The sequence below is a fragment of the Panonychus citri genome, unplaced genomic scaffold (genome assembly GCF_014898815.1).
Source record: "Panonychus citri isolate SS breed McGregor unplaced genomic scaffold, ASM1489881v1 Contig00138, whole genome shotgun sequence".
NCBI lineage: Eukaryota > Metazoa > Arthropoda > Arachnida > Trombidiformes > Tetranychidae > Panonychus > Panonychus citri.
The window spans coordinates 3,776,986-3,802,864 of NW_026515543.1; the positions used below are offsets into that span (position 1 = coordinate 3,776,986).

The 25,879-nt window shown below is 32.2% G+C and overlaps 6 protein-coding genes across 10 annotated transcripts; 2 read left to right on the forward strand and 4 right to left on the reverse strand.

Moving 5' to 3' along the window:
- Positions 1–59: 59 nt before the first annotated feature.
- On the forward strand, positions 60–4,580 carry LOC128393671 (coiled-coil domain-containing protein 186-like). The gene is made up of 3 exons (XM_053353868.1): positions 60–2,662; positions 3,362–3,514; positions 3,863–4,580. The coding sequence occupies exons 1-3, from the start codon at positions 197–199 to the stop codon at positions 3,950–3,952; spliced, it is 2,709 nt and encodes a 902-aa protein (XP_053209843.1). The 5' UTR covers positions 60–196; the 3' UTR covers positions 3,953–4,580.
- Positions 4,437–5,879, reverse strand: LOC128393674 (ubiquinone biosynthesis protein COQ4 homolog, mitochondrial-like). The gene is made up of 4 exons (XM_053353874.1): positions 5,723–5,879; positions 5,380–5,590; positions 5,111–5,310; positions 4,437–5,038 (listed from the first exon to the last, which is right to left on the reverse strand). The coding sequence occupies exons 2-4, from the start codon at positions 5,558–5,560 to the stop codon at positions 4,661–4,663; spliced, it is 759 nt and encodes a 252-aa protein (XP_053209849.1). The 5' UTR covers positions 5,561–5,590; positions 5,723–5,879; the 3' UTR covers positions 4,437–4,660.
- A 125-nt stretch (positions 5,880–6,004) lies between these two features.
- LOC128393670 (GPI inositol-deacylase-like) lies at positions 6,005–10,669 on the forward strand. 2 transcript variants are annotated; one of them, XM_053353866.1, is made up of 10 exons: positions 6,005–6,232; positions 6,900–6,988; positions 7,197–7,482; positions 7,570–7,666; positions 7,926–8,404; positions 8,464–8,594; positions 8,668–9,510; positions 9,609–9,809; positions 9,877–10,317; positions 10,386–10,669. In XM_053353866.1, exons 1-10 carry the CDS (start codon positions 6,074–6,076, stop codon positions 10,558–10,560), a joined length of 2,901 nt encoding a protein of 966 aa, XP_053209841.1. In that variant the 5' UTR covers positions 6,005–6,073; the 3' UTR covers positions 10,561–10,669. The 2 variants fall into 2 exon arrangements, with proteins under 2 accessions (XP_053209841.1, XP_053209842.1); XM_053353867.1 differs by lacking the exon at positions 6,900–6,988 and having other exon boundaries at positions 6,101–6,232.
- Positions 10,670–10,750: 81 nt separating this feature from the next.
- On the reverse strand, positions 10,751–16,118 carry LOC128393673 (cyclin-Y-like protein 1). 4 transcript variants are annotated; one of them, XM_053353870.1, is made up of 7 exons: positions 15,899–16,118; positions 15,093–15,353; positions 14,662–14,693; positions 14,385–14,573; positions 13,950–14,233; positions 11,833–11,995; positions 10,751–11,210 (listed from the first exon to the last, which is right to left on the reverse strand). In XM_053353870.1, exons 2-7 carry the CDS (start codon positions 15,346–15,348, stop codon positions 11,109–11,111), a joined length of 1,026 nt encoding a protein of 341 aa, XP_053209845.1. In that variant the 5' UTR covers positions 15,349–15,353; positions 15,899–16,118; the 3' UTR covers positions 10,751–11,108. The 4 variants fall into 4 exon arrangements, with proteins under 4 accessions (XP_053209845.1, XP_053209844.1, XP_053209846.1 ...); XM_053353869.1 differs by having other exon boundaries at positions 15,892–16,118; XM_053353871.1 differs by lacking the exon at positions 15,899–16,118 and adding an exon at positions 15,445–15,867.
- A 781-nt stretch (positions 16,119–16,899) lies between these two features.
- On the reverse strand, positions 16,900–18,116 carry LOC128393681 (intraflagellar transport protein 46 homolog; the record flags this gene model as incomplete). The annotated part of the gene is made up of 5 exons (XM_053353886.1): positions 16,900–17,047; positions 17,107–17,192; positions 17,265–17,655; positions 17,731–17,899; positions 17,980–18,116. Coding segments are annotated over 5 exons (801 nt in total), but the record flags the coding sequence as incomplete, so codon positions are not given.
- A 423-nt stretch (positions 18,117–18,539) lies between these two features.
- On the reverse strand, positions 18,540–19,759 carry LOC128393675 (uncharacterized histidine-rich protein DDB_G0274557-like). Its single transcript, XM_053353875.1, has 3 exons — positions 19,381–19,759; positions 18,791–19,245; positions 18,540–18,699 (listed from the first exon to the last, which is right to left on the reverse strand). The coding sequence occupies exons 1-3, from the start codon at positions 19,586–19,588 to the stop codon at positions 18,649–18,651; spliced, it is 714 nt and encodes a 237-aa protein (XP_053209850.1). The 5' UTR covers positions 19,589–19,759; the 3' UTR covers positions 18,540–18,648.
- Between the last annotated feature and the right edge of the window lie 6,120 nt (positions 19,760–25,879).

Consider the following 25,879-nt stretch of genomic DNA (forward strand, 5'->3'; position numbering starts at 1 on the left):
GCTTATGAACTTCTGCAAAGTGAATATCGGATAAATTGAAAGTATCGATTCTATCGGATCTTGTTCAGTCTTTTGCTTTGTTGTTGTCACTTTTTGTTCAGGTTTCATTACCTTCCGATGGATTAAATTGTTGTTTATTGTTGTTAATTTATTTCTAATTGTTCAATTTGTTATTTGTGATGGTCTCTAAGTACCGATGGCAGATGAAATTGAACCAAATATACCAAATGTAGCCTCAAATGGTCTTACAAAATCGCCACATAATGGAGATACTGACTATCTTTCCCAACAACAGCAACAATTGTCTTCATCAAACCAAACAACTAATCAACCAAATCAGCAGCAGTTGATATTTGATGATGTCTGTTTAACCAATAAAGAAAGAAGTTCAACTCCAAGTTCATATTCAAGCCAAGATGTTGGATTATCTGGATCATCTACTCCTTTAGGTACTCCTTTTCATGCCTCCAATGAAAGTCTAATAAAAGATTTACTTGGATCAGGAATAAGTGTTGGAGATGATGATTCCGATGACCATCATCATCATCATCATCATCATCTCCACTCTGGTCACCACCATATTGGAGCTTCATCGTCATCCTCATCTGATGTTAGACACAATGAAATGACGGACGGTTTTCTACTTGATCTAAAGGCACTGGAGGCCAATTATGAGGCCAAAATGTCAACAGTAATTGAAGAGAAAACTGATCTGGAAAAACAAGTAATCGATCTAAAGGAGAAACTGTTTCGCCAAGAAGAGGAATTCAAAAGAACCGTTGAAGATATAAAATTAACATTCAACACACGGTTGGATAAATGTACCAAGGAAAGGGATCTCTCAAGGAAAGATCTTGAATCAATGGTGGTTAAATATGCTAAAAGTGAACGAGATGTGATCGTTTGCAAAAAAGCCAAGGACGAGGCTGAGAAAAAAATGAGAGAAGCCATCAAGGAAAAGGAAACACTGGCCAGTAAAGTAAAAAGCTTAACCTGTGATAAAAGCTCTATGATGAAATCAATTGATTCCAAATTGACGGAGAATATTTTACTTCAGAAAGAGATTGAAAAGATTCGTGAAGAATTGAAAGATCGAGATTTAAAATGGAAACAAGCTCAATCTAAAGTGAAGGCGGAAATTGATGATCATCATGAGACATGTAAAAAGCTTGGAAGTGCTTTAGCTTTAATTGAGGATCTTCAGAACAAATTAAAAGCATCATCACCATCATACTCTGAATCAAGCACATTAACATCACCAGAAGATCGTAGTAGTAGAAGCAATAGTAGACTAGGAATGATTAGTGATTCTAATGATGTGATTGAATCCAATATATCGATTCCTCTAACACTGAGAACTTCAACATCAACACACTCATTGAGAGAAATGGGGAGAGAATCAAATGACACCAAATCCGAATTAGCTATTGGTACTGAAGAAAAGGTCGATGAAACTAAACCTGAACTTAGAGGCTTAAAGGATAAACTGATATCGCTGGAGGCAGAAAATCATTCGTTAACTCGTAAAGTCCAAGCACTGGAGCGGGAAAGGTTAGACCATGAGGAGGTCGTATTCAAATTGAAAGAATCATTAAACAAACTAAATGGTGAAATACTCGAGTGTAACATTAAGTTAAAAGATATGGAGGAACTACAAGTTAATCTACAACGACAAAAGGATATTGTTGAAAGTGCAAAGAATGAATTAGCTCGAGTATCAGAATTGAATACTGAATTAACAACAGAGATGGAATCATGTCGACACAAAGAGGGTGAACTTCTTGAATTTACTGAAAGACTTACTGCTAAATCGGTTCTTCTTCAGGCTGAACATAACACTCTAGAGGAAAAATATACTTCATTGTTGGAAGATTTTAATGTGATTAAAAAGCGTCTCCAAGAATTGGAAACCGAGAACTCGAAGCTCAATGAAACATTGACCAAAGAAAGAGGAGACCACGAAAAAGAGATCACATTGATGGCTCGAAAAGTGGCTGAGAAAATGGAATTGGTCAACAAATTCAAAACTCGAGTCGAAGAGATTGAAAATGAAAACAAAGTAATGAAGAAACGGCATCTTAATAGTGTCCGAGAATTGAATAAGGAATTGTTAATCATGAAGAAACACATGGAAACCTGTGAAAGTGAACACCAATCCTCGAATCATAGACGAGATAATGGAAACGCCAATTCGGACTCAATTAGTAACAGTTCTCGAAGCAGTTCGTCTTCTAATGATCTATCAACAGCTAAAGCTACTCAACCGCCAACAATTACACCCTCATCATCCTCAACAATTAACTCTAGAAATGATATTAAATCATTAGTTTCCACCTCTGGTCCTGGGAATCAAAGTTTAGCATCAACAACAGGAACAAACAACACTGGTTCAGCATCTTATGATGGCGAATCATCAACAATTAACAAATCAACGTCGGGTGATGTGACCGACATTTTACCCAATGTTGATAAATCGATGTTAATTAACAAAATTTATCGCCTTCAAAAAACAATAGCCAAAAAACAGGAGAAAATTGATTTCCTCGAGGAGCACAATCATCAATTGTTATCAGAGATGAAAAAGAAAACTAAATTAATCCAGAATTATATTCTTCGGGAAGAAGCTGGTGCTTTATCCACCAATCGAATGGACGAGAATAAGGTTCGTCGAAAATGATTCGAATCGAATCCTCAATTCGTACCAAAAATGCAAAGAAAATGCAAAGAAAAAAGAAAATCGATCCAAACAATTAACTAACAATCTATTCGCTTACTCTACAGAAATCAATTCTCATTTTGTCCTTCTATGTTTTCTTCTCATTTACTAATCAATTTACTAATTGTTAGTCACTCTTAATCTGTTTTGATCTCTTCATCCAACATCACTAATCAACATTCATTTCCTATTAATTAACTAATCGCCAGTTACGGGTGTTGTACATTTCCTTTCATCGATTAACATCATCATCAAGCTTTAACAATTAACTGCTCTTTTTAGATATTGTCACATAATTAATCTTCTAACAGCAGAAAATTGAAAACAATTTAAATCTCCAGTAATTTATTATATTTGATCAAATTAATCTTAACCATCTTAACCAAATGCCAAGATTCAAACAATCAGAGGTATTGAATAGATGTTAATTGTTGTGGCGTTTAATTTGTATAATTATTTTTTCTGATTTCTTTCCATTTATAATTTACCTGTTTAATTTGATTTCTAATTAATTTCATTATTTTTTGTTGCTGTTTTTCATTTGAATAGCTTTTTCCTAACAATCAAAATAATTTAATTCAACAATTCATTGATCCTCCTAATTGTAATAACTTTTCTCATCGATTACTTTTTTAATTACTACAGAAACAATTGGCTAAACATGGATCGACTGTGATGTCTTCGTTGTACAAAAGTTACCCGACCGATTCAGCGATGACCTTAAATCTTTCCCTCGAAATCAACAGGAGGTTACAAGCAGTATTAGAGGACACGATACTCAAAAACATCACCTTAAAGGTAAAATGATTAACTTAATCATCCACAATTTATCTTGGGATAAGTTAGTCTCTCGGTTTTCCGATCCTCAGTTGACTACAATCATGTTATCATAATACATTTATGGTGAACTTAACATTCAATTGTTTAATTGTCTCTCTAATTAAACAGTAAAACTTAATAACATTTAATCAGTTTACCACTGAATCATGATTCCAAATCAATCAAATCAAATCACTTTTATTACTAAGATGGAAACTTGATTACAAAATTATTCCAATTACATTGTAATATTTTAACTGTCTCATTTTTCATTCAACACAATTACTCGTTATAATTAACTTTTCTTTCTTCATCTTAATTGTTTAGGAAAATCTTAATACACTTGGTGAAGAAATCGCAAGACTGATGCAACAGAAAACCTCATCTGGAACCTCAACAAAACCTTTATCAACTTAATTAACGACAACAATTAAGAGCATTACCCATTACCACCAAGTAAATAGCGTTAATAATATGGTAATTTATACAAATTGTAAATTAAAGTCAATGCAGCTTTTAATTTCCTGTTGACCAAATCAAACCAAAAACAACATCAAAAAGTGAAATATTTAATTGTTTCAACTGCCTCCATTTAATCAGAAGCAAATCTGGTTAATGTTAATTGTGATTCCAATTCCTGTACTCTAAAAGGATACATAACATTTTGATTCAATATTTAACAATTATCTCCTCTTGATGATCAAGATTGTTCATCAATTTGATCGTAACTTGCATTTTTATGTCACCATTATGATCATGCAATCAATCAAATTTTCAACAATAGAGATAATTTAAAGTTAATCATCGTGATTAGTGATCGTCATCTTTTTCATACTCATTATTATCATCAAATTGTTTAACATCATCAAAGGAAAACTATTTCCACTGTTAAATTCCAACGTGAATTTTAAATTAAATCAACGTTAATTAATGAAACAAAAAAAAGGTTTACATCTAATATACTTTTCTTTGTCTTTTCCTTGTATCTTTCCAATTGAAACCCTTTGAGTTTTATAAAGAAGACAGTATTTTTTTCTTGATTATATTTTCTTATTTTGTCCATTTTAATCTCAATACTTTTCAACTAAATTATAAGGCATCAGTTAATAGCGAGATGTCCATGTGTTAAGACGGTGGAGGTGGAATATTTAGTTCTTGCCTCAAATCATCAATATCTTGAGTCCATCGTTTCTCAAAGTAAACATTGATCAGATACTTTGATTGTTTCCCTGCTTTAATCGCCCAATCTAAATGTGTATCGAGATATTTAGCTCGTTGTTTAGGTTTAAGTCGGTAAGCCCCAAACACTGCGGCTCCCCAGCACATCGGTAGATCATATTGAATCGCCTCGATCCACTTCACAACCACCTCTCCGAGCATATTAGTTGGCATATGGAGTAAGAGATGAACCAAATCATGAGTTTCTCGGTATCGTTGCATCACATAAGCCAAATCAGGATCATCGATGAATTTAACTTCCTTTCTGGTATCACAGCTTATATTCTGTATTTTGAGAGAGTGAAAAATGCGAAAAATTGATTAAATTGCAAGAATGAAATATCGTAAAAATGTTACATTATCTTTGAGAAATTTAATATACTGATGTCCTAATGTATTAATCGGTAATGATTCCAAATGCTTGAGATCAATTTGTTTAGAGTTGATTCGGCATCTATCAGCCAATATTTGGGAGCCTTCGGCATCTGATGACATTCGTTTCAACATTAATTTCAATGATCTTTGACCCATAACTTCACCACTTACAGCCACCATATCTAGTAGAAGAGCAGAGAATTAGTACTGATTAATTGCGAAAGTTGAAGAAACAAAGTGACGAAACAAACCATCTCTGAATGGATCAACTAAAGCAACAGCGGAGGAACCAAATGCAAGAAGAATCCGTTGAATTGGAGTAATTTGTATATTGGAAACTTCACTTGTCCATCTAGATGATAAATAATTAAACTTGATTGGCAATTTAATCAACAAAGTCCTTGTTGATCTTGTGAAATGAGGCAAAGACATTGCACTAGAAATTTGCGACCAAATTAATAACTAAGATATTTGGACAGATAAATACAAAAAAGGAGATAAATTGGTCAGTTGTATGAACCAAAAATGAAATGATAAATATGACAGAATAATTTATAAATCAATTGCAATCAATTTAAGAAAAATTAAAATTACATTTCACTCAATCAGCTGTTGTTAGTTGAAGTCAGAATTAAGTTAAATGAGATACACACAAGATACCAAACAAAGTCAGATAAGAATCTAAGTTAACACAGATGTATAATTAATCAGAAACAATGAGTCCAATTGAAATTCCAAGTTTAATAATTAAAATCAAAACTAATTGCGATCAATAAATTAAATTAAAGAAATTGCGAAAAAAGTAAACACAGAAAAGTGGTGACATCTTTCGGTTCTTTTTCAACTAAATTTGTTCTTTTCTCTTTTTTTATTGATTTTGTTTTCTTTTTGTCAGAACAAGTTGATCATGTTGGTTATGAGATTACAAGTTAATTAACTTTAACTATGGTTAACTTATTTTATACCAAAGTGATTAAATCTAAATTAACTTTATTCTATTTCTTTTTGTTTAGTCTTTTACTTTTCGGATTTTATCACTATGCAATCAAAGAGGAACACAATCAATGTGAGATGACTTTCATGTATCAATTTCCTCAGTTCATTGTAAGTTGTCAAAAAACAATTTCTCTTGATATTTTTCACCCTTTTACCACTATCATCATGGTGTTTATCAATTTACCTCTTTAATTATGATAAATTTTTTCCATTTCGATTCAAATCAGTTGAAATTCTTCACCTTTTATCCTTAGGTCCACTATAGAGATACTGATAACTCTCCAAACCGATTAGGTTTCTCTCCTTTTCTTTTCTTATCCTTTTACAATATTTTGTTGTTTTCCTATTTCGTGATTAACTTGAAGCTTCTCGAATTAATTAGGACCTTTCAGTCAGTTGACATTCTAATTTGATATGATAATAAGTCATCGACATTTCGTAAACAAGACTTGGATTGATTCTTGTTTACTTCTTTCATTCCTTTCTCATAATTCATTCAACTGTTCATTATTATTCCTTCATTTAATTTATATAAGAATTAGAATAATGTTTAGTCAATTTTAGAAGTGCTCAAAGATTTACTTCTGAATACCATGTTTACCTTTCTTTTTATTCGTAACATTTATAAGCTCTGTTAATTTTCGTTTATTTTTAAACATTTACAACTCAATGAACATTTAGTCCACTTAATTGTCCCTTTTTCTCATTCAACTTGTTTACCCTTCTCACCACTGAACATAAATCTAATCTGATGAAATTCATTTTCTTCCAACAGCCTGTTCCTTTGCGTAACAATGTTTCCAAAAAATTTCCTGATTACAATTTGTACATTTATGGAGAAGGAGAATATGCAATGTTCCTTAGGTAAATTGTTCTTTTTCTCTGTAAATATGGTTTATATCGATTCTTCTTCTGTCCGATGTTTATTTCTTCCCACTAATTTAGGATTCTCACAATTTTTCTCTTCCTCTCTCTATTTTCCTCCCTCTGCTTCTTGTTCATTTTGATGAAGCATTTAACGAATCGATATATGTATTAACCTTAATGCTGATTTTCTTTTTCTTTTCTACAGAGAAGGAGTCATTTATGGAATACCCGTTCTCTTTGTGCCTGGAAGTGCAGGTAGCTACAAGCAAGTTCGTTCATTTGGCTCGATAGCCTTGCGAATGGCAGAGGAGCGTCTTATGCCTCATCATTTCAATTTTTTCACCATCGATTTCAATGAAGAATTGTCTGGTTTATATGGAGCTAAATTACAATCTCAAACTGAATTTTTATACGAATCTATCGAGGCAATTAAAAGGCTCTATTTAAGAGCTGGTCGAAATGTTTCTCTTATCGTGATTGGTCATTCAATTGTAAGATAATCAGTTAACAATCATCATTTTCGGATAAAAAGTTTTACTAATTGATTCACTTTATTGTCTTTTTCTCTCTTTATTCAGGGTGGATTAATCAGTCGAGGTGTTTTCACCATGCCTAATTTTGAAGCTTCGTCCGTTGATCTACTCATTACATTAGCAACACCTCATCAACAACCTGGTTAGTTAAATACAGAAAAATTGCTACAATGACTCTGCCGTTTTCGTCGTATTATTTTAATTGATTAGATTTCTTTTCTTCCATTGAAAAAGAAACACTTATTACTAATATTTGCTTGTTACATCAAAAGCTCAAGTGTTTCACATCATCATTTCCGTTCTCATCGTCATCATCTCTTCCTCTCTCTCTCTTTCTCTCACATCATCTTATTTGTGTTCATTCATTAATCTTGTTTCCTTCTCTCTTTTTTTTCTTGTAGCTCTTTTCATTGATACTCATATGTTAAACTATTATCATAATGTAATCTCTTATTGGAAAGATCATCGAAACACATCTCAGCTTCAACATCTCACTATCATCTCAATCGGTGGAGGATTTGACGATAAATTGGTTAAATCAGAATTAACAAGACTTCCAGATCTTTTACCAGCTTCTGGAGATATTAATCTATTGACCACAGCGATTTCTGATGTTTGGGTTTCAACTGATCATCAATGTATCGTCTGGTGTAGACAGTTAATCGTAAAATTAGCTAAGCTCATCTTTGAACTGGCTGATTCTAAAGCTCATCGAATTATTACCGATTCTAAGAGAAGATCACAAATTATCTCGTATCATTTGCTCAACCGTAACAGGGGATCTTCCAGCAGTATAATTGCTCCATCAAGAATTAAACTTCCAAGTAAAGGCACATGGATCTCATTTGATCAGCGTTATTTTATTTTCAAACGTAATAAGGTACTAACAATTAGAATGTTACAAAAACAGTTTTAACTACAATTTAAATTCTTTAACAGATCATAGATGCAATTTACCTTCTATTTCCATTGATTACTAAAACTAATGTGATATTATTGACGTCAAATGTTATGAGAAGTGATTGGGTCTATGCTTGCAATGCGACCAATAATAACGGAACCGATTCATGGTGATTAGTGTTTCTTATATTGATTTTATTTTTTGACGAATTTATAATTGACTTATTTTTGTTCAAAATTTAGTGAATTTGGTGATAATCTAACGCAAATGACTCGACTCATTCAAAAGACTTATGGAAACGAACGCAAAGTTTTAAAAATTGAATCTGACCAGTTGATGGCCGCTGGTCATTCACATGTTGTTGTTTATCTTGGGCCAACCGTTGGACCCGTTTCTGTTATCGGTGAACGATACTCGTATGGACGACGTAACAAGGCCATTATTATGCCAACCTTTTTAGACGGACTTATGTCCCTTCTTTGGACCTCAGTTGATATCCTGGAGATCCCAGTGGCTGAAGAAGCAATTTTCTATAATTTGACTTTGATTGGTTTCGATCAAGTTTGGCATAGTTACAATCTACGGATTGAAGTTCGCTCATGTTACTCCAATGCATTTGAATATGGTTTAGTTCAATTCTGGGTCCCATGGAGTTCAGAAGACGCTTCTATGCAAATACCACCCACGAAAGGCAAATCAGTAACCATGAATCTCCGTCTCAATGTACCCAAACAAGATCCAACTGACCATCGACATCCGCACCTTTATCTTATGCTAGACCTGAACTGTGGATATACTGTGAAAATGAGTTTCTCCTATCGAGAGGCACTTAGTCAGCTTATTCGTCACTATTTTAATTACTTTCTCCCTTACATGTCAGCGATCCTTTTATCAGCTCTATCCATTCAAATAATTCCCACTTTCTCTAATCAAAATTCCCTAGTTGAACCTCTACGAAAAACTGGATTCATCTCGTCAAGGGAAACATTTCAACCTCTATTTGTGATACTTAGAAATAATTTCTTTAAATTATCTTTATATACCATATTACCTTTATTGCCTTTAATTGTGGATAAAATTTACAGGTAAATTATGTGTAACACTCACTAGTTTTATGTATGTTGCATGATAAACATATTCATCCAATTGAACTAATTAATTTTCTCTTTCTCGCAATTTCTAGATTACTTAATCTCTCATGGAAATTTAATTCAATTTTAAATTCTGTTAATCCATATTCACATTCATCTTTAAGTGAAGATCAGAAAATTTTCCTTCACCTTTTCCTCTACTTATTTTCGTATTCATTTTTATTTGTAGTCTCAACAATTATCGATCTGATTATTTTCACCTTTTCTCATTTATTTTCACTAATTGTGCAAATGTAAGTAATCAATTCTTTTAATTGTCCTAAATCGTTAATAATGTTTGCTCTCTTTTTTTATTGGCAGATTTTCTCAACACCAATTATCTAATGCTAATCGTCAAGAGTTAATTACTCAAAAAACATCTAAACTAAAAGTAATTCCAACCTTAATCACAGTTACCTGTCTATTATTAACTATACTTACCTGTAGTCCGATCTGTTTGATTGTAACAATTAGCATTTCACTTCTTAAACTGATCACTACTTCTTGCTCAAATCATCTTGATGAACTTCGTAAAGGTTCAACTGAAAGTTCATCTTATCGGTTTATAAATACAACGATAATTTTACTTTTGGGCTCAGCGGCAGCTCCGACGATCCCGATTCTGGTCACATGGTTTCGAGATTATTTCCTTCGTAATCAATACAATAAGCCATTCAACGATCCTCACATTATACCAAGTTATTTAATTGCTATCTCAATTAGTATTTTACTACATACTAATTACTTTCCATGCAAGAATAAGTAAGTATTTACAGAGAAAACAAGTAAAAACAATTAACTAATTGAGCTTCCATTTTTTTTACCAACAGGTTCTACTTAAGGTCCATGTCAATCATCCTGAAATTTTCATCTCTAATTACTTTCACTTTTGGCCTAATTGCTTACAATTATTTAACAATTTTCATCTCAATCTCATTTGTTTTCTATAGTTCTTTTAGATTCTCATTGATTTGGTCAAATAAGTCAACAATCAAACAAGATTGACTGATGAATGTAACCAATTTCTTTTTAAAACTCTCAAACTGTCCAATAAATAGTGAAAATTAATTGTCAACTTGAAACGATGATTATTTCCAATCCTATTCACTTATTACATTGATCATGTTTCCATGAAAATTAACTTCCTTTCTCGTTAAAAGATTTAATTTTTAAAAAGACAAATTGAATTAGTTGATTTCTGAGCCTTTTCATGTGTTTTTGTTTTATTATTTACAAAGAAATATGAATTATGTATAAAAGACAAATGAAAACAAAATTGATTGAGATAATTTCTTTATGCACTAATTGATTTTGTCAATTTTTGTTGAATTAATTTTTACTTGATTTCACTTTGAAAAGTTGGAAAATTTTGTCTCATCCATTTCAATGTCGTGCAAGAACAAATTGTTGCTTCAACAAGTTGGTAATCAACTGGATCTCAGACACGTTTGTGTGTTTGTTTTGGTTTTGTCCTCGAAAACAGGACCGAGTTTTAAAATTACAATAATTATTTTACTAATTATTTTGGTAGTAATTAAAATAAATTAGAGATGCTAGGAAAGTATGGCTTTGCTCTGACGGTGTAAGGCGATCCTTTCGTCGCTGGACCATCTTCGAATACCATTTTTATGAATATCACAAAGTTTTGACATAGCCTGTGATGAGAATAAACAATAATAAATAATAGAAATTAGTAAATCAATTTACAACAATTGAATAAAATCGATGATCGATCTAAAAATAATATTGTCAATAAGCTAACCCACAGGTTTTTGCTTTTTTCTCCATCATGATAGAAAATTAGTTGAGTTTGGAAATAATTCAATTAATTTGAGAAACAGTAACAATAAATATCGATTGTTATTTAATCTCTGTTCCAGTTTACTAAACAATATTAACGAAGCTTGAAGATTATGACAGACTGAAGTAATTAATCAGGAAATCATCAGCAAGTACAAACATTAATGAAAAAAAACTATCAACAAATCGTAACTTGATCATCATTGAATTCGATGACTAGACAATTAAAATAATCAAACAAATAACAAACTAATTAAAAGTGTAAACAAAAAGTTTTCAATAGACAATAATAATAGGAAACTAGCCAACATTCAATCAAAATTGACAGTTAATCTTTGATATGGATAATTGATTGACTCGAGTTTCAACGATGATGATCATCAGAATTGAAAAAATAACTAGTATATTCCAAACAACAATTAACTGATCAACTATCTTAAATCAGTGATTTATTAAATAGTCAAATCAAATTTTTACCTCTAATCTTTGAGCTCTTTCTTTACTCAAAGGTTCCATGGTTAAAGTGAGATCATTCTCGTCAGCTAAGGTTCTCAGGTCAAAATAGTACTTGGCATATACACTCGAGGGAACATTAATGTTAAATTGTAGCATTTGAAGGAAGTGCCTTTCCAATTCATTCCTAGAAACAGAAAAAGAAAAGACAATAACAATTAAAACAGAACATCAAAAACATAGACAATTAAAAGAGTCAAACAAGGGTAAACAAAGAATCACCAAATATCTGATGATTAACAGACAATTTAGTTATCAATGAAATAGTATTCAAACAAAGCGATAATCATGACAGATAAGCTAAACAATATCGTTCGGAAAAAAAACTTTATCAATAAATAATAAAAACGATACAAAGTACATGTAATCGAAGGGGAAAATGCGAGAAAGGGTTTACTATTAATTGTATGATAAAACACTTGAAAGACAACATAATTAGACAATTAATAATTGATGCAATAAAAAAACTTATGATGCAAACAATAAAGGTAATGATAAAATTTCACATTAAATGAATTGATGAAATTAACCAACAATCTAGTGGTGTTTCTGATTGTAATCAAAATTGGCGGTTAATATTTTCCAAGTAATAACAAGAAAAGGCAGATTGATTAATACAGATCAATGATTCTATTCCAACCGAAGCTTGGTGTGATTGAACAGATAAAGGAAGATAATAAGAGTGAATAATTAACTAATAATTAGCAAAGAATGAAAATACTGCAAATGAAAGGCTATAATAAAAGAGCTTCAACAAAGCTTAAACCTTTGCTAATTTTCCAGTAGTTGTAATGGGAAAAAACTTTCAATTTTTTTCGTTATTAACTTTCTTTAGAAGAAAAAAATAAAGAATGAGAGAGAGAAAAAATTAAGTAATAAAGATACTCACGGAGCTATTAATGTAATAATAAAGTGAGAGAGAAATTGATTATCACTGAGAGAAAGAGCTCAATAAATACACATCATAGTGAATAGATTAAACTTAATGTTGATTATTTTCACTTAAGATGGGAAAGGTTAGTGTTAAATTATTGAAGGTCAATTAAACGGAGGATTAAACCGATTGGATGGAAAGAGATAATCATTTTGTCATATTCAATGAAATGGTGAGAAGTTCATTAAGATGCTGGTTAATGAACATTCTGATATCATGGGAGACTATTTCTTGGCTGCTTTTGAAGCATATTTTCAATCAGTTGACTTCATGTGTGGGAGAGATTAAATTAAAATGATGAGAGAGAGAGAGAGAGAAGGAGGAAAAGGAGATAAAGAAGGAGAAACATGGGCGAGATTATTTTCTTGAAATAATATCTTTTTTTTTGCTTTTCTAGCTGATGATGAACTTGAATAATCTCAACACATATATAACCATTATTACTTGTATATGTTTATTTTTCTTATCATCTTTTCATTCATCTTTCATCTTCTTTTTTCTCTATGATTTCTCTATCATCAACTAATACCACTCATTTCCTCTAATCGCTGGTATTTTTCTGAATCAATGGCTCATATACTATTAAAGAGACACACACACACATAGAGTAATTGATAAAGATACAATAAAATTGAATGTGTACACTTTGAATTATCATTATCATGATTTATCATTTTGATGGAATCATGTTAATTGTGGATGAGAAATCGCAAAACAAAATCAAATAAAAAACATTGATCTTAAATCATAAACTTAGATCTCTTATCTAATAATAATGACAAGCTAAACAACTTAGGAATCAAATCTGAGGAAATAAATTCTGATAAACGGATATGAAATAGATAAATCTCAAGCGTTAATTTAACTTGATTATTGTGAAAATCATACTGAAGCTATTCAACCACAGGGAACAAGAAATTAATCTCTGACTTTAAATAGCTTCCGTTGCGAAAAGAATAATATAAAAAGTAAAGTTAATATTTCATTTGGATAAGAAATCAATGGGTGAACTTGAAATGAGAAAATAATAGATTCTCTTTAAGTTTGTTTTGTTGATTGACATGTTTGATGACGAAAGAGAGATGAGCAAGATTTATCCATGTCAAGGAAGGAAAAGAAAAGAAAACTCAGAGAATTAGTCACTTACATATCTTCCAGTGATACGTCTTTCAAAATTAAACAATAATCTACATTCCAAATGGCTTGATCATCCCAAACTTTTGATGCAAGTAAAATAGCCCCAAGAACTATACGTTTCCATGTACAAGGCAATATATCGACTTCGGCATAGGTCAAAAGTCTCTCGAGGTAAACAAGAGTTATAATGGCACATTCTGGTGATAACTGAGCAGCAGTAAAAAGGTTTCTCATAAATCTGTACAAACTTCTTGCATCCGGTTCTTTAAGATAATCCTCATTAACACAATCTTTCTGTTGATATGAAACGAAATATAACAGGAAAAGGATAACCAATATTAGTTATTATATTGTTGAATAAATATAAAGAGAGAATGATGAAAATTGAATTTCCCTCAAAATGTTGCATCAACAATTTTCAAAAGTTGAACAAGAAAATACTTACAGAAAGCGGATGAATATTCTCATCGAAAATTTCTAATACATTATTAGAAGTCCGATTTTTTATATGATAGTAAATGGCGAGAGTTACACATTTAATGGTGTTTTTTAAATTAGGATGACTAACTGTGCTATCGTCCAAATAGATTGTTGAACAAGAGCTCGATTTTTTTAGAGGCCTAGATTCTAAAACCTGAAATTAAGAAAAGAGGGAGAGAAATGAGATTTTATAATAATTAAGTAATTAGTGAAGAGGAAGGAAATTATATATCAATACTTACTATTAGCTGGCTTTTGCGCCTTTCTTTTAGACCTGGATTAATGAAAAAGAAAGGAGGAAAAGAGAGTTAAATGTGAGTTTGTGTCAACAGTTTTCACACACACACAGAGTCGACCAGTGCTCCAAATTTTATCAATATTGAAGAAATCGTGATTTTTATCAGTATATTTGCTTTTAATCACTACCACCATTCATTAACAAGTCCATCTAATCAGTCTGAAAACTTTCTAAGGACTGTCTCTCCTTAAAATTGATTGATTGATGCTGAACACACGGCAGCCGTTTATGAGCACTGGTCTACTGTTTGTGTGTGTGGATGTGGTGGTTGAGTATCGATGGGTCATGTTGTTTGCTTAGTTGGATTGCATTTTATGAAAACAACACTAAGAAAGAGGGAAAGGAAGAGAGAGGGAGAGAGAGGGAAGAACGTACATCTCATATCACTTCTAGATCGTTGTATGAATAAAGGTCCAATGGTTGGATGTGTAGATGGATCAGATTCCAGATCTTCTGCTGTTTCCCGTTCTGAGATATGTTGTAAATTGCTTGATGAAATTTCCTCTTCAATTTTACATCGAGCATAGTTATCATTGTTCAATACAAAACGATAATTCTTTTTAGCTCTCTTACTAACTCTCGATGGACTTGTTTCAGTGGATGAGTCACAGCAAGAGAGCTTACAGCCCATCTCGTCTGTTGAGAAGAAAATAAGAAAAGATGAGAGAAGAGTAAAATAGTGAGTAGGAGAAACAGAACAGGTAAAAGAACAATAATAATAACAAACACAAGAGAAAAAAACTGATGATGGCGATCAAAATAGAAGTGAGAATGTAACAGCAGAATATGTTGTTGTTTTGAAAGAGTTAAAGAGAGATAGAGAGAAAAAGAAATAAAATAAGGGGAAAAGGGAAACAATTGTATAATCAAAATGTTCATTGACAACAAGTGAGGAAAATATTAAGAAAGTGATGATATGAATTACATGGAAAAAGACAAGATTCTCAAGTGGCACATGAAAAGAGGCAGATAGAGAGATAGAGAAAAAGAAAAGTACACAACAGAAATTGACAAGAGCTAAAAATCTATCAATACGAGAGAATAAAAGAAAATGTTAGTTAGGAAAATGTGAACCAAAATTAATAGAAGAAGAAGAAAACAAATTGACAGGTTAACCAATATTATTTATCACATGGAAGTTGAATTGAAACAGAAAAGAGAATGAGAAACAAACCAAGTACCGATCTGGATCCGGTTTACACCCGATTTGATGAAATAGATCCAATTGATCAATCGAATCCAATTTAGTTGATTTAAAGCTCTTCCTGGGGATGATTAACTAGAGAATTCATTAAAAGTTTAATTAATTGGTTGGAAAAAGTGTCATCAACAAATAAACAAAATGGAGAGAAACAATTTAATTAATTGGATGGAACATTTTTCAGACCCAAACAAAGAGTAAAAAGAAAGAGGAAAATCTGGTCAAAACTCTCAGTCGCTTAGCAACAGAAAAGTAAACAGAAAAAATTCTGTTTGGTTGTTTTCTTCCCTAATGCTTACCGGTTAATTTTTTTCTTGGAATAATTTAACTTGATTTAATTGATTTTATATTATGTTCTGCAGTTTTTTTTATTGTCATTTCACTTTTGTCAAGGTAACCTGATTTTGAGAGTGTAAATAGAAGGTGAAGTTCATTTGGAAAACGGGTAATTATGGATGGAGATTGAAACACTCTTATTGGTGCTATGAGGTTTAATGTTATTCTATTGGATTATTGTAAACATTGATGTCAGTGGTGTCTCATTTTACTGCTGGTATTGTTGGATTATATGGTGCTTATGGATTATCTTCTGCTTTGTGTAAGCCTTCACTGCCTGGACCATGATTTTTATACCAATCGGTCCAGATTGTCAAAGATTTTTCCTTAGAAGACTTAATATTCTTACTAATGGCTTGGGTCTTTGTGTCTTATTTTGGACTTTCCAATAGAATCATTATTAGTTGGAATAATTTATCGTATGGTTAATATCTATTAATATTGGTTGATCTCCATATTTTAAGGACTGGAAATAAGATGTGTTTTGTATGCTATATAAAACCTGTGTTACTTTGTTCATTGACTGCCATGAATTACGAGTCAGAGATTAATGATCCAACTGGATATTCACGAACTCCGGATGAAGTTACTCTTTCTGAATCTGAATGATCCTCTAAGATTATCAAATCAAATATAATTGTTCATTTATTGGTGGATGTTGTATTGAGAACTCAATTAAGCTATTCTTTTACAATCGAGTTAAATGTGAATCTCATTGATAACATGGGAGTTGTGGATTGCCAGGTAACATATTTCCAGTTTGCCGGTGGTTTAATCATATTTGTTTGAAATGCTGAAAGAGAAACAAGCCAGGAATTAAGAAAATGCAAATCCAATCAATGATGAAATTACCTGAGAATTTTGAAATTCATAATAAAGATTGAAAAGTAAATGTAACGAAGCGATTTTCGACCGATGGATGGGGATATCCAGTAAAGCTATAATTTGGAACGGAAAAATAACCAGTTAATCAAAGGTGAACCTTAAAAATGTAATCACTCAATACTGACCACAGATAATTGTAACATATTGATCCAAAGTAACATCCAATTCCGACATTGGTAAATTGAACTTAGCGAGAGCAGTTTCAACGTTTGGGTCCCATTCCTGCATCAATTGTTCAAGATCAGGTAAACGAGCTGATGAAATAAGCGGTATATTGGTGGAAACGGAAGCGGTTGTTTCGTGGAGGAGACGAATTGATTCAATCCACGAATCAACATCCTTAATTGAATTAGCATTTTTCACCGTCTCAGATCCAGAAGGTTGAATGAGCGTCACCTCCTTACCCATAGCCCTGAGCTTTAAATTCAAAAGCGTTGGATCTGATTGATTACGAGAAGATGGCTCATCGATTACGGTTAAACCTAAAGTATCATCAACCCTATCAGGTCGTGGAACCTAATTGTTAATAACAAAACAAGGCATAATCAACAAATTTTGGCTCTTTTCAATTGGATCAATCAATGAGCAAACCTTGATGAATCCATCAATGTCGCCAACTGCAGGAATATAATCAGGGATAAAAGGTTCCAATCTCAATTCTAAGTCAATCATTTGTGGTGAATACAGTGTAATGTAGTTGAATAGATTCTTAATTTCTGTCGATACTTTTAAATCTTTAAATTCCTGTGGATCATAAGCACTAATTGTTTAGAATGGAATGAAAAAAATTCAGATGAAATAGTGAATTAAACAGAGAAAAAAATGGACTTGAATACATACCCAGCGATTTCGGCTCGTTCATCATCTTCACCTTCATCTTCCTCCTCGTCTTCTTCTTCCTCTTCCTCTTCTTCGTCATCCTCTTCGATTTCATTCTTGATTGGATCCAAATCCATGATGACAACAATCAAAAACACCAATTAACTAATCGCAATTGAACACAAAACTTGCTGAAAAGATATTGTCCAGAAATCGGTTTCTATGGTTTCCTTTTAAGCCAAAACAAATCTCAATCGATTTTAATTGTTGGCTCAAAATCATCGATTCGCTTATTCTAACAAACAATAAGTTACATTGTATTATGAATGGTTACTAAATTAATTACCTTAATTGTAAAAGTTGAAAACTTTTACAAGTCGGGTTTTTAAAAATCATTCTGAAAGTTTAATTGCAAATTGTTTTATTTAACCAAAATGATACCAAGTAATTAATGTACAAAGTTTATATACATCGGGAGTGTAAATAAAAGTTTCAAAATCTGATTACATTTGGAGAGACGAACGCGAATTCATGATGCCATTGATGAGATGTGAACATCGTTGGAAAATCAAAATTATAATTAGTTGCCAATTGTTGTACCAATCGATGACTAAATTAATTGATATGTTTGTATAATTGACTTGATTGTCTTTTAATTTACTTTGTTTATTTACGGAATAGTTTGACCATTTAATGCCATCCATGACCATGGTGACCGTGATGTCCGTGCCATCCGTGTTCCTAGAAAGGTGAAAGGGTAAAGAGCAAAGGGAAAAGTATTGGTTAGATTTGAGGATTGAATTGGGATGGAAAGTGTTGATTATGAGCTTACGTGTTTGTGTCCGTGATCGTGTTTGTGACCGTGTTTGTGGTCATGTCCATGTTTGTGTCCATGTTGATGCCAGTTGTCGTGTTTGTGACCATGACCGTGTTTGTGTCCGTGCCAGTGATCGTGCTTGTGTCCGTGGCCATGTTTGTGGTCATGTCCGTGTTTGTGTCCATGCCAATGGTCATGTTTGTGTCCATGGCCGTGTTTATGATCATGACCGTGCTTGTGACCATGATGATGATCGTGTTTGTGTCCATGACCATGATGGTGACCGTGGCTGTGTTTGTGTCCATGGTGGTGACCATGTTTGTGACCATGATGATGCCAAGCCTCGTGTTTGTGTCCATGATCATGTCCATGTTTGTGACCGTGATCATGACCGTGTTTATGTCCATGATCGTGGTGATGAGTGGCAACCATTTTAGCATGATGATGATGATGATGGTGATGATGAACCTCTGTTAATATTATTATTAATGAATCAATGTTAATATTGTACAACTAGAATGAATAAAAGTGATCAAAGTGATCAAAATGAATCAAAATGATCAAAGTGATCAACCTATTTGAAGTTTGATTAATTAACTTTTTACCTTCGTTTTTACAACCATGACCATGACCATGATCACCCCAACCAGCGGCTGGAATTGGTTGAATTGCTCTTTGAATAGCTGAAATGTGTACTAATCCATTGCGAGAATCAATCTCTGGACTGATTGAATTCACTAAATTACCAAGTGGATCGGCCCATGAAGAACTGGATAAAAATATAACTAAACAGATGAAACTAAAGCTCCTCATGATTAATTCTAGTTTGAGAAATTCAATTGAATTCAATCAAATCACTTTCACTTTAATAAAACTTTTAGATTTGTTGTTTATTGTTGTTGTTTACACTTTGAAATCGTTGGATGATCTGATGTTTACAATCAATACGATCAGTTTATATACTACGATAAACTTTCACAATTAAATTGTCATCTTGTGTCTTTCTTAATTGTACATATTAAGAAAGAGATAGAAAGAGAGAAATTGTGAGAGATAGAGAAAGAGAGAGAAAGAGAAAGAGAGAAAAAAAATCAACTAAATGATTAAAAACAATGAAAATGATTGAATCGATATACGAATTAAATGTTCAGTCGTTTAAATGGTTGTAATTTTTTCACATCTAAATTAAATTATGTGATTTAACTTTCGATGCAAAAAAAAGTTTATCAACCAACTTGCCGATTGTTAATTTGATTTGGTTTCTTTTTGATTAACCTCAATTTTCATTCACTTCAATTCAATACTTTTTTTTATATCTACTTGTTGACACTTTTTTTGTCCATTTGATATTTTAATTGTTACCATTTGATTAACACATAAGCACACTAATCTGATCGTTTTGGTGTTTATTGTGAATTGTTTGAAAAAAAAGTCGCATATTAAATGTCAAATGTCAATTAAAGAAACACAATTTCCTCAGTGATTTAAAATGACGGTAACACATTAACAATCATTCAGCAATCAAGTCTAATTGCAGTTATTATAAACACATAATTAACGCTACTCAATAGCCCAATGGAAACTTTAACTCGATAGTTTATCTCTTATCAAGACGAGAGTTCATTATAAATATTATATGATTCGCTTGACGGCTCAATACGAATTCTAACCAATTCATATCATGGTAACTTAAGTATCATGATTAGTATTCAGTTTCAAAGTTTCTTCAATCATCGTATCTGCCCCGTTACTTGACCGGGTAGTTTTAACATCCATTAAACGAACTTTGTTCACAGTCAACTGATACATTAAAATGCCTCTTGAAATTTATAAATAATTTATTAATAATGAAATTTCATGTGTTCATTCAAAGGACCGCGACTCACACAGTTTGTGTTACGAGTTTATAACTTCGGTAACTTTGTGTTGATTAAAAGGTTGGAACCAAAAAAAGAGATCCGAAACTTTTATCAATCGGACGAAAAAGTTAATGGAAAATGAAATAATAAGAATGGTAGAAGTGAGAGAATCTGAGAGCTAAGATCTTTATCTTATCGTGAAGCTCATCCCAAAGGGTAAGTAATGGATTAGGTATCAGAAAGTGTTTCGACGTTTGAATGTTATCGTTGCGATCGTCCTTGAAAATTTTTATTAACACTCAAGCATAATCATCACTAGAATAAACTATTATAAATGTTGAATCAATTCATTCTCAAAACATTAAGTTCTTAATGATAACTGATATGCGCTTCGAATTTTAAACTTTTTCTTCACGAAAATTTTCTTCTTAAGTATTGGTTGTTGACTTTGCACCCATTCTAGTGCACCCAAAAGTATGCTGGGATGGAGATATACCAGTATTCTTACCTACCGATTATTTGGAACAGGTTGGCTGTGAAAATCCTGAGCTCCTTAAAGACAATCTTTATGACTATCACTGGTGCTGGTGTAAACAAAGTTTGACTCGCCGTAGTAATCAATACAAATATGAGCGTATTTTTAAGGTTCCAGGAGCTCCCGTACATTTTTGTTTCGGTTTTTCTAACTATTATCCTGGATCAACTGAATTTTCTTACTTACCTAATGCTCACCAAGATGATCTATCAGATAACAAGGGCGACCAAAAAACAATAACACTGTTTTTGACTCATTCTGATCTTTTTTCTATGCTTTTTTTATGCAAATCATTTCATCTTATTGTGTAGCTTTGTTTGAAGATGAAATATTATTACAAGAGAATAATAGAAAGACGAGAAAATTGAAAAGTAAAGGTACTCAGATCCTAACTTAATGAGCATTAATAGTGGTGACAAATATTACTTTAACCCTATGTATTATAAACTTTATAATATAAAGTCACAAACTCCAGGTCCAGAGGCCCAACTGAGGTTCAAAATTTCTCGATAATTTGTTGAGAATTTTTTCGCCTTTCAATGAATCATTTTCAGTGCATAATCTAATATCTATGTACCGGCAAATTCGTTCAACCAAGTTTCTATCGATGGTATGGGAAGCGATTTCTTATCATGGTAAATTGGAATTGAGGTTCGTTAGAAGCAGCGTGAAAATAAATTCTGTTTCTTACATCCATTCTATTTTGAAACCTATGCTTGAAGAAGATATTCCTTGTCTTAACCCTGGAGAAGATGCGATTTTTCACCAAGACTCTGCCCTTCTCATGGTTCGCAAAAAAACTCAAGAATTTCTCAAATCGAAAAATATTTTATACATTAAACCCAATCGGTGGATTCCATTCTCTCCCAACATTGTACTAATGGACTATTTCGTTTGGGAATACACGAAAACCCAATTGGCGAAAAAAGAGTTCGAACTTTGAACGGTTTGCAAAGCGGTATTCAGAGTGTTTAGAATGAGCCGTTCGAAGTGGCCAAAACGTGTATTTAGATTGATTAAGAATCGAGGAAAACAATTTAAATAAAATAAAATTTCTTAATCAATCGGTTTTGTTTCAATTCCAATTTCCATTTGGCTTAAATGTTTATCTCTACCCCTGTATATCAGAATCAGGAGAAATTCATTGATTCAACATTGAGAATTATATTTTAATAAGTACAGCGATCCAATGAAAGGTGTAACTTGAGATAAATGTAGATTTTGAGACTTTTTCTCCGAATTTATGAATTTAATTATTTCGAATTATGATCATGACAATTATAAAAACTCGGACGAGCAATTTCTCTGATTGCTCGAACTTTTGTCACAAATGAATTCATAAGGAAAATTTTCGTTTTTGAATATCTCTTCTCGCTTTATTAACCGAAACACTTTTTTAGATTGAATCTTTAGTCGAGTTATAATTTGTTCAAATTTGATATTATAAATATCAATAAGTTGTTATGTTTGTATTGATGATCTGAAATGTTAACTATCAGAATCTGAACTTTATATAAAAATTCAAGACACTTTTATTTCTATGTAGCTTTGATCAACATAATTTATCCTCACAGGTTATTGTAAAATCTAAAAAAAATTTACTAATTACATCAAATTGTATCATTAATAGTTAGTTTAATAACAGAATTGGAGATTCATTCTCATTTAGATTGAGACCTTCAACAGTCAATCAGTTTATCGGTAGATGAAGGACAATGATCAGCTTCCATAGGGATTTTGCCCACTCATGAATAGTTCTGGAAATGGGATTTTTAGATACCTCACAAATTATTGACTATATTGTTTCAAATAAACATCTCTCTAGGGCTTATGTTTGACAATAAACCTTTGAGGATCAGATTTCCAATGATTAAATTATCAGAATTTAATGACAAATCATTTCTTCGAGTCTTTTCATTGAGGATAAACTTTCATTCGGATTGATAATCTCTAACTGGGGTTCGAGCTCGAACTGTTCCTGTGTCACATCATATCACCAGTTAGCCTTTAATTAGAATGTAAATCCATCAATCATGATTAGCTGATTAACTAAAGGGGCACATCAAAATCTGCCCATTACGCAAAATTTTTTTTAATGATTTTTTCTGACTTAGATTTTTATTCTGATTTCAAAAATGAAAAAATTTTTTCAATAGGACTTGTAATAAAAAAGATATCAATGAAAATGTAATTATGTGTCCCTAGTACTCATTTTCCATTCAAAATGTTGCAAAGCTGAATTTTTGCATAAATGTAAATCAAAAACCTAATGATATTTTTTTATCAAATCTTTTTAAACTTTTTTTTTTACTATTAAGTAGGAAAAAACAAAGTTTTCACCAAGCTCCCAGTTGCTTCTTATGCCAGTGTTACCAGGCCATAATTATATTGGCCCGGGAAATAAGTTAGACAACGGAGAACCTATTGATAGTGACGACTTTATTGCTCGTGATCACGATATTTCTTATTCAAACGTTAAGTCTTCAAGTGATATTAGGGACGCTGAACTTCGTGCAATTAATCAATTCAGTTCTGATTTTATTATTAATAAAAATTACCACAGTGTTATCGGAGCTGCTGGCCTTGGAATTAAATACGGTATCGAATCTTTAACAGGAGTATTATATCCTAAAATGAATCATGGAAAACGAAAGGCAAGTGACCAAGGAGAAAGTCTCGTTGCAGATTCTTCAATGCAAGCTGATCAAGCCGGACAATCTTTACCTGGTGGAACTGGTTCTGACGTTATGGCTACAATCATCCATAATCCTTCTTCAGCACCAATTTCTACGTCATTTCGAAAAAGTTTTCAAATATACACCGGTGGTTTTCAGTTTGATTCTTTTCCTGTTACGGGTTTTAAAATTGGTCAAAATGTGTTAGAAGATTTCGTTAATAATACTAATTATATGGTATTAACTACCCCATTAGCTGCTTTATCTCCAGACTGTTTGGGTTTGTTTATGACTCGTGCTCAATTTGATTCATTACCATTTGGACTTATGCAAAATCATGCTCTCTTAAAATTACACCACTTGGTTATAGATTACCTTTTCAAACTAATGAAGCTCAAGCCTCATTCGCGAATTCTCAAACCTTGGTTCAAATTGGTTATGGTGTTGGAATAAATCGTCAAATAACTACTATAGAAGGTGGTTATACTACTAATACAACCGATTTAACTCAAGTTGAGTCAATAAACGAAAGTATTCCATGGGAAAGTATTCTTTATGGTAATAATAATGTTTTAGGTTGCAATGTAGGTATACCACGTCATTGGAATAACTATACTTCAGTCATATACCCAATTGGTACTGGTCAAGGTACTAGTGGTACTCCAAATTTACTTGATATGTTTAAAATTCAAAATGTAAATGATTGTAAAGGTTGCCCAATAATTAACTATAATTATGAATATAAAAATGGTTTATTAAAAGCTGGTATATCTCAAAATGATCAAATTGGTATATCTCAAGGAAGTGGTAAAGGACAACCAAGTTTAACTGGAGAAATGAAACAAGTAAACAGACAAGATAGACTTGCAACTTCATATCCTGTCCAAACTAGTTATGGTCCAAAAGTTCAATTTGAAAATTTGGTTAACGAATATACAAATCGAATAGAAAAATGTCACTGGCTTCAACGAAATATTTACACTCATAATTCTACTGATGTCCCACCGTTGGTCCATTTTGGATGTATGCCCGTTCAATCTAACGCTGTCTTATCTAATGATACTACATTTGCTAATGCGGTCGTTCAATGGCAAATAGATTGTGAATTACACGTGGAAACTCATTTCAATTATATTCACCCTGGATTCCAATTGGCTTATAATAGATTATTTGATCCTTATGGAGTTAATGTTGAAGGTTCTCAATCAAGGATTAACGTTGAAAAATTATATGGATATGCCCATGTTGAAATGTTGAATAAATTTGTATCACTTAATGCAGTTTAAACCAATAAATCGTATTTCTTTAATAATAATTCAAAAGACCTCGGATGAGGATATCCAGTACATTCTTTTAAAAATGGAGCAATTTTCCAATATTCAAAATAAATTCGGGTATTCCATATATTCCTTTTTTGTTTGCCCTTTATCTTGCATTTGTATTCCAATTTCAGATGTTCGCGCTTTTGATTTCGTTTTATTATTTTTTCGCCATTGCTTTGCCATTTTGAAAGATTGATTATGATCGTAAACAAATATTGAGATAACATGCAGACGAATATGGATGAACGCCCTATATTCTCTGGCCACACCCACTCGAAACTGCGCATGTGCAAATTTTGAATATATGAATAAGACTGTGGGAATGCTCATTTGTATTTTGGACGCCAAGGAGACAACATCAAAAATGTAAGTAGAAAACATGCTGAAAACAAGGCTCCAAGCACTGCTACCGAGACGGGGGAACCCTGTGCGGTCAGCAGTGCTTGGAGTATTAGGGGACATCAAAAGTACAAGTTTTATAAAGAATATCTTACGAAATTATTCGTAGATAATCTTACAGAAAAAGTTATCTGTAATTTCGTAATATATTCTTTAAAAAACTTGTACTTTTGATGTCATTAGTTTTAGTTTTTTAAATATCGTATTATCGCATCATTTTATTATCCTATTATCTTATTATTACCGTATTAACGTATATTTTTCAATCAATCAGTTTTTTCCTCTTTAGCAGAAGCCCGATAATTTTTAATATC

Bases quoted from the DNA above. Each gene is read 5' to 3' on its own strand.
- LOC128393671 (XM_053353868.1), top strand. From the start codon at position 197: ATGGCAGATGAAATTGAACCAAATATACCAAATGTAGCCTCAAATGGT. The intron at 2,663-3,361 runs GTTCGTCGAAAA...TAATTACTACAG, and splicing joins ATCGAATGGACGAGAATAAG to AAACAATTGGCTAAACATGG. The intron at 3,515-3,862 runs GTAAAATGATTA...TTAATTGTTTAG, and splicing joins TCAAAAACATCACCTTAAAG to GAAAATCTTAATACACTTGG.
- LOC128393674 (XM_053353874.1), bottom strand. From the start codon at position 5,560: ATGTCTTTGCCTCATTTCACAAGATCAACAAGGACTTTGTTGATTAAA. The intron at 5,311-5,379 runs GTTTGTTTCGTC...CTCTTCTACTAG, and splicing joins AGTTGATCCATTCAGAGATG to ATATGGTGGCTGTAAGTGGT. The intron at 5,039-5,110 runs GTAACATTTTTA...CTCAAAATACAG, and splicing joins TTAAATTTCTCAAAGATAAT to AATATAAGCTGTGATACCAG.
- LOC128393670 (XM_053353866.1), top strand. From the start codon at position 6,074: ATGGTTAACTTATTTTATACCAAAGTGATTAAATCTAAATTAACTTTA. The intron at 6,233-6,899 runs GTAAGTTGTCAA...TTCTTCCAACAG, and splicing joins ATCAATTTCCTCAGTTCATT to CCTGTTCCTTTGCGTAACAA. The intron at 7,667-7,925 runs GTTAGTTAAATA...TTTTTCTTGTAG, and splicing joins AACACCTCATCAACAACCTG to CTCTTTTCATTGATACTCAT.
- LOC128393673 (XM_053353870.1), bottom strand. From the start codon at position 15,348: ATGGGCTGTAAGCTCTCTTGCTGTGACTCATCCACTGAAACAAGTCCA. The intron at 14,234-14,384 runs GTAAGTATTTTC...TCATATCAACAG, and splicing joins AGAATATTCATCCGCTTTCT to AAAGATTGTGTTAATGAGGA. The intron at 11,211-11,832 runs GTAAAAATTTGA...TTCTCATCACAG, and splicing joins AAAGAGCTCAAAGATTAGAG to GCTATGTCAAAACTTTGTGA.
- LOC128393675 (XM_053353875.1), bottom strand. From the start codon at position 19,588: ATGAGGAGCTTTAGTTTCATCTGTTTAGTTATATTTTTATCCAGTTCT. The intron at 19,246-19,380 runs GTAAAAAGTTAA...TAATATTAACAG, and splicing joins TCATGGTTGTAAAAACGAAG to AGGTTCATCATCACCATCAT. The intron at 18,700-18,790 runs GTAAGCTCATAA...TCACCTTTCTAG, and splicing joins ACGATCACGGACACAAACAC to GAACACGGATGGCACGGACA.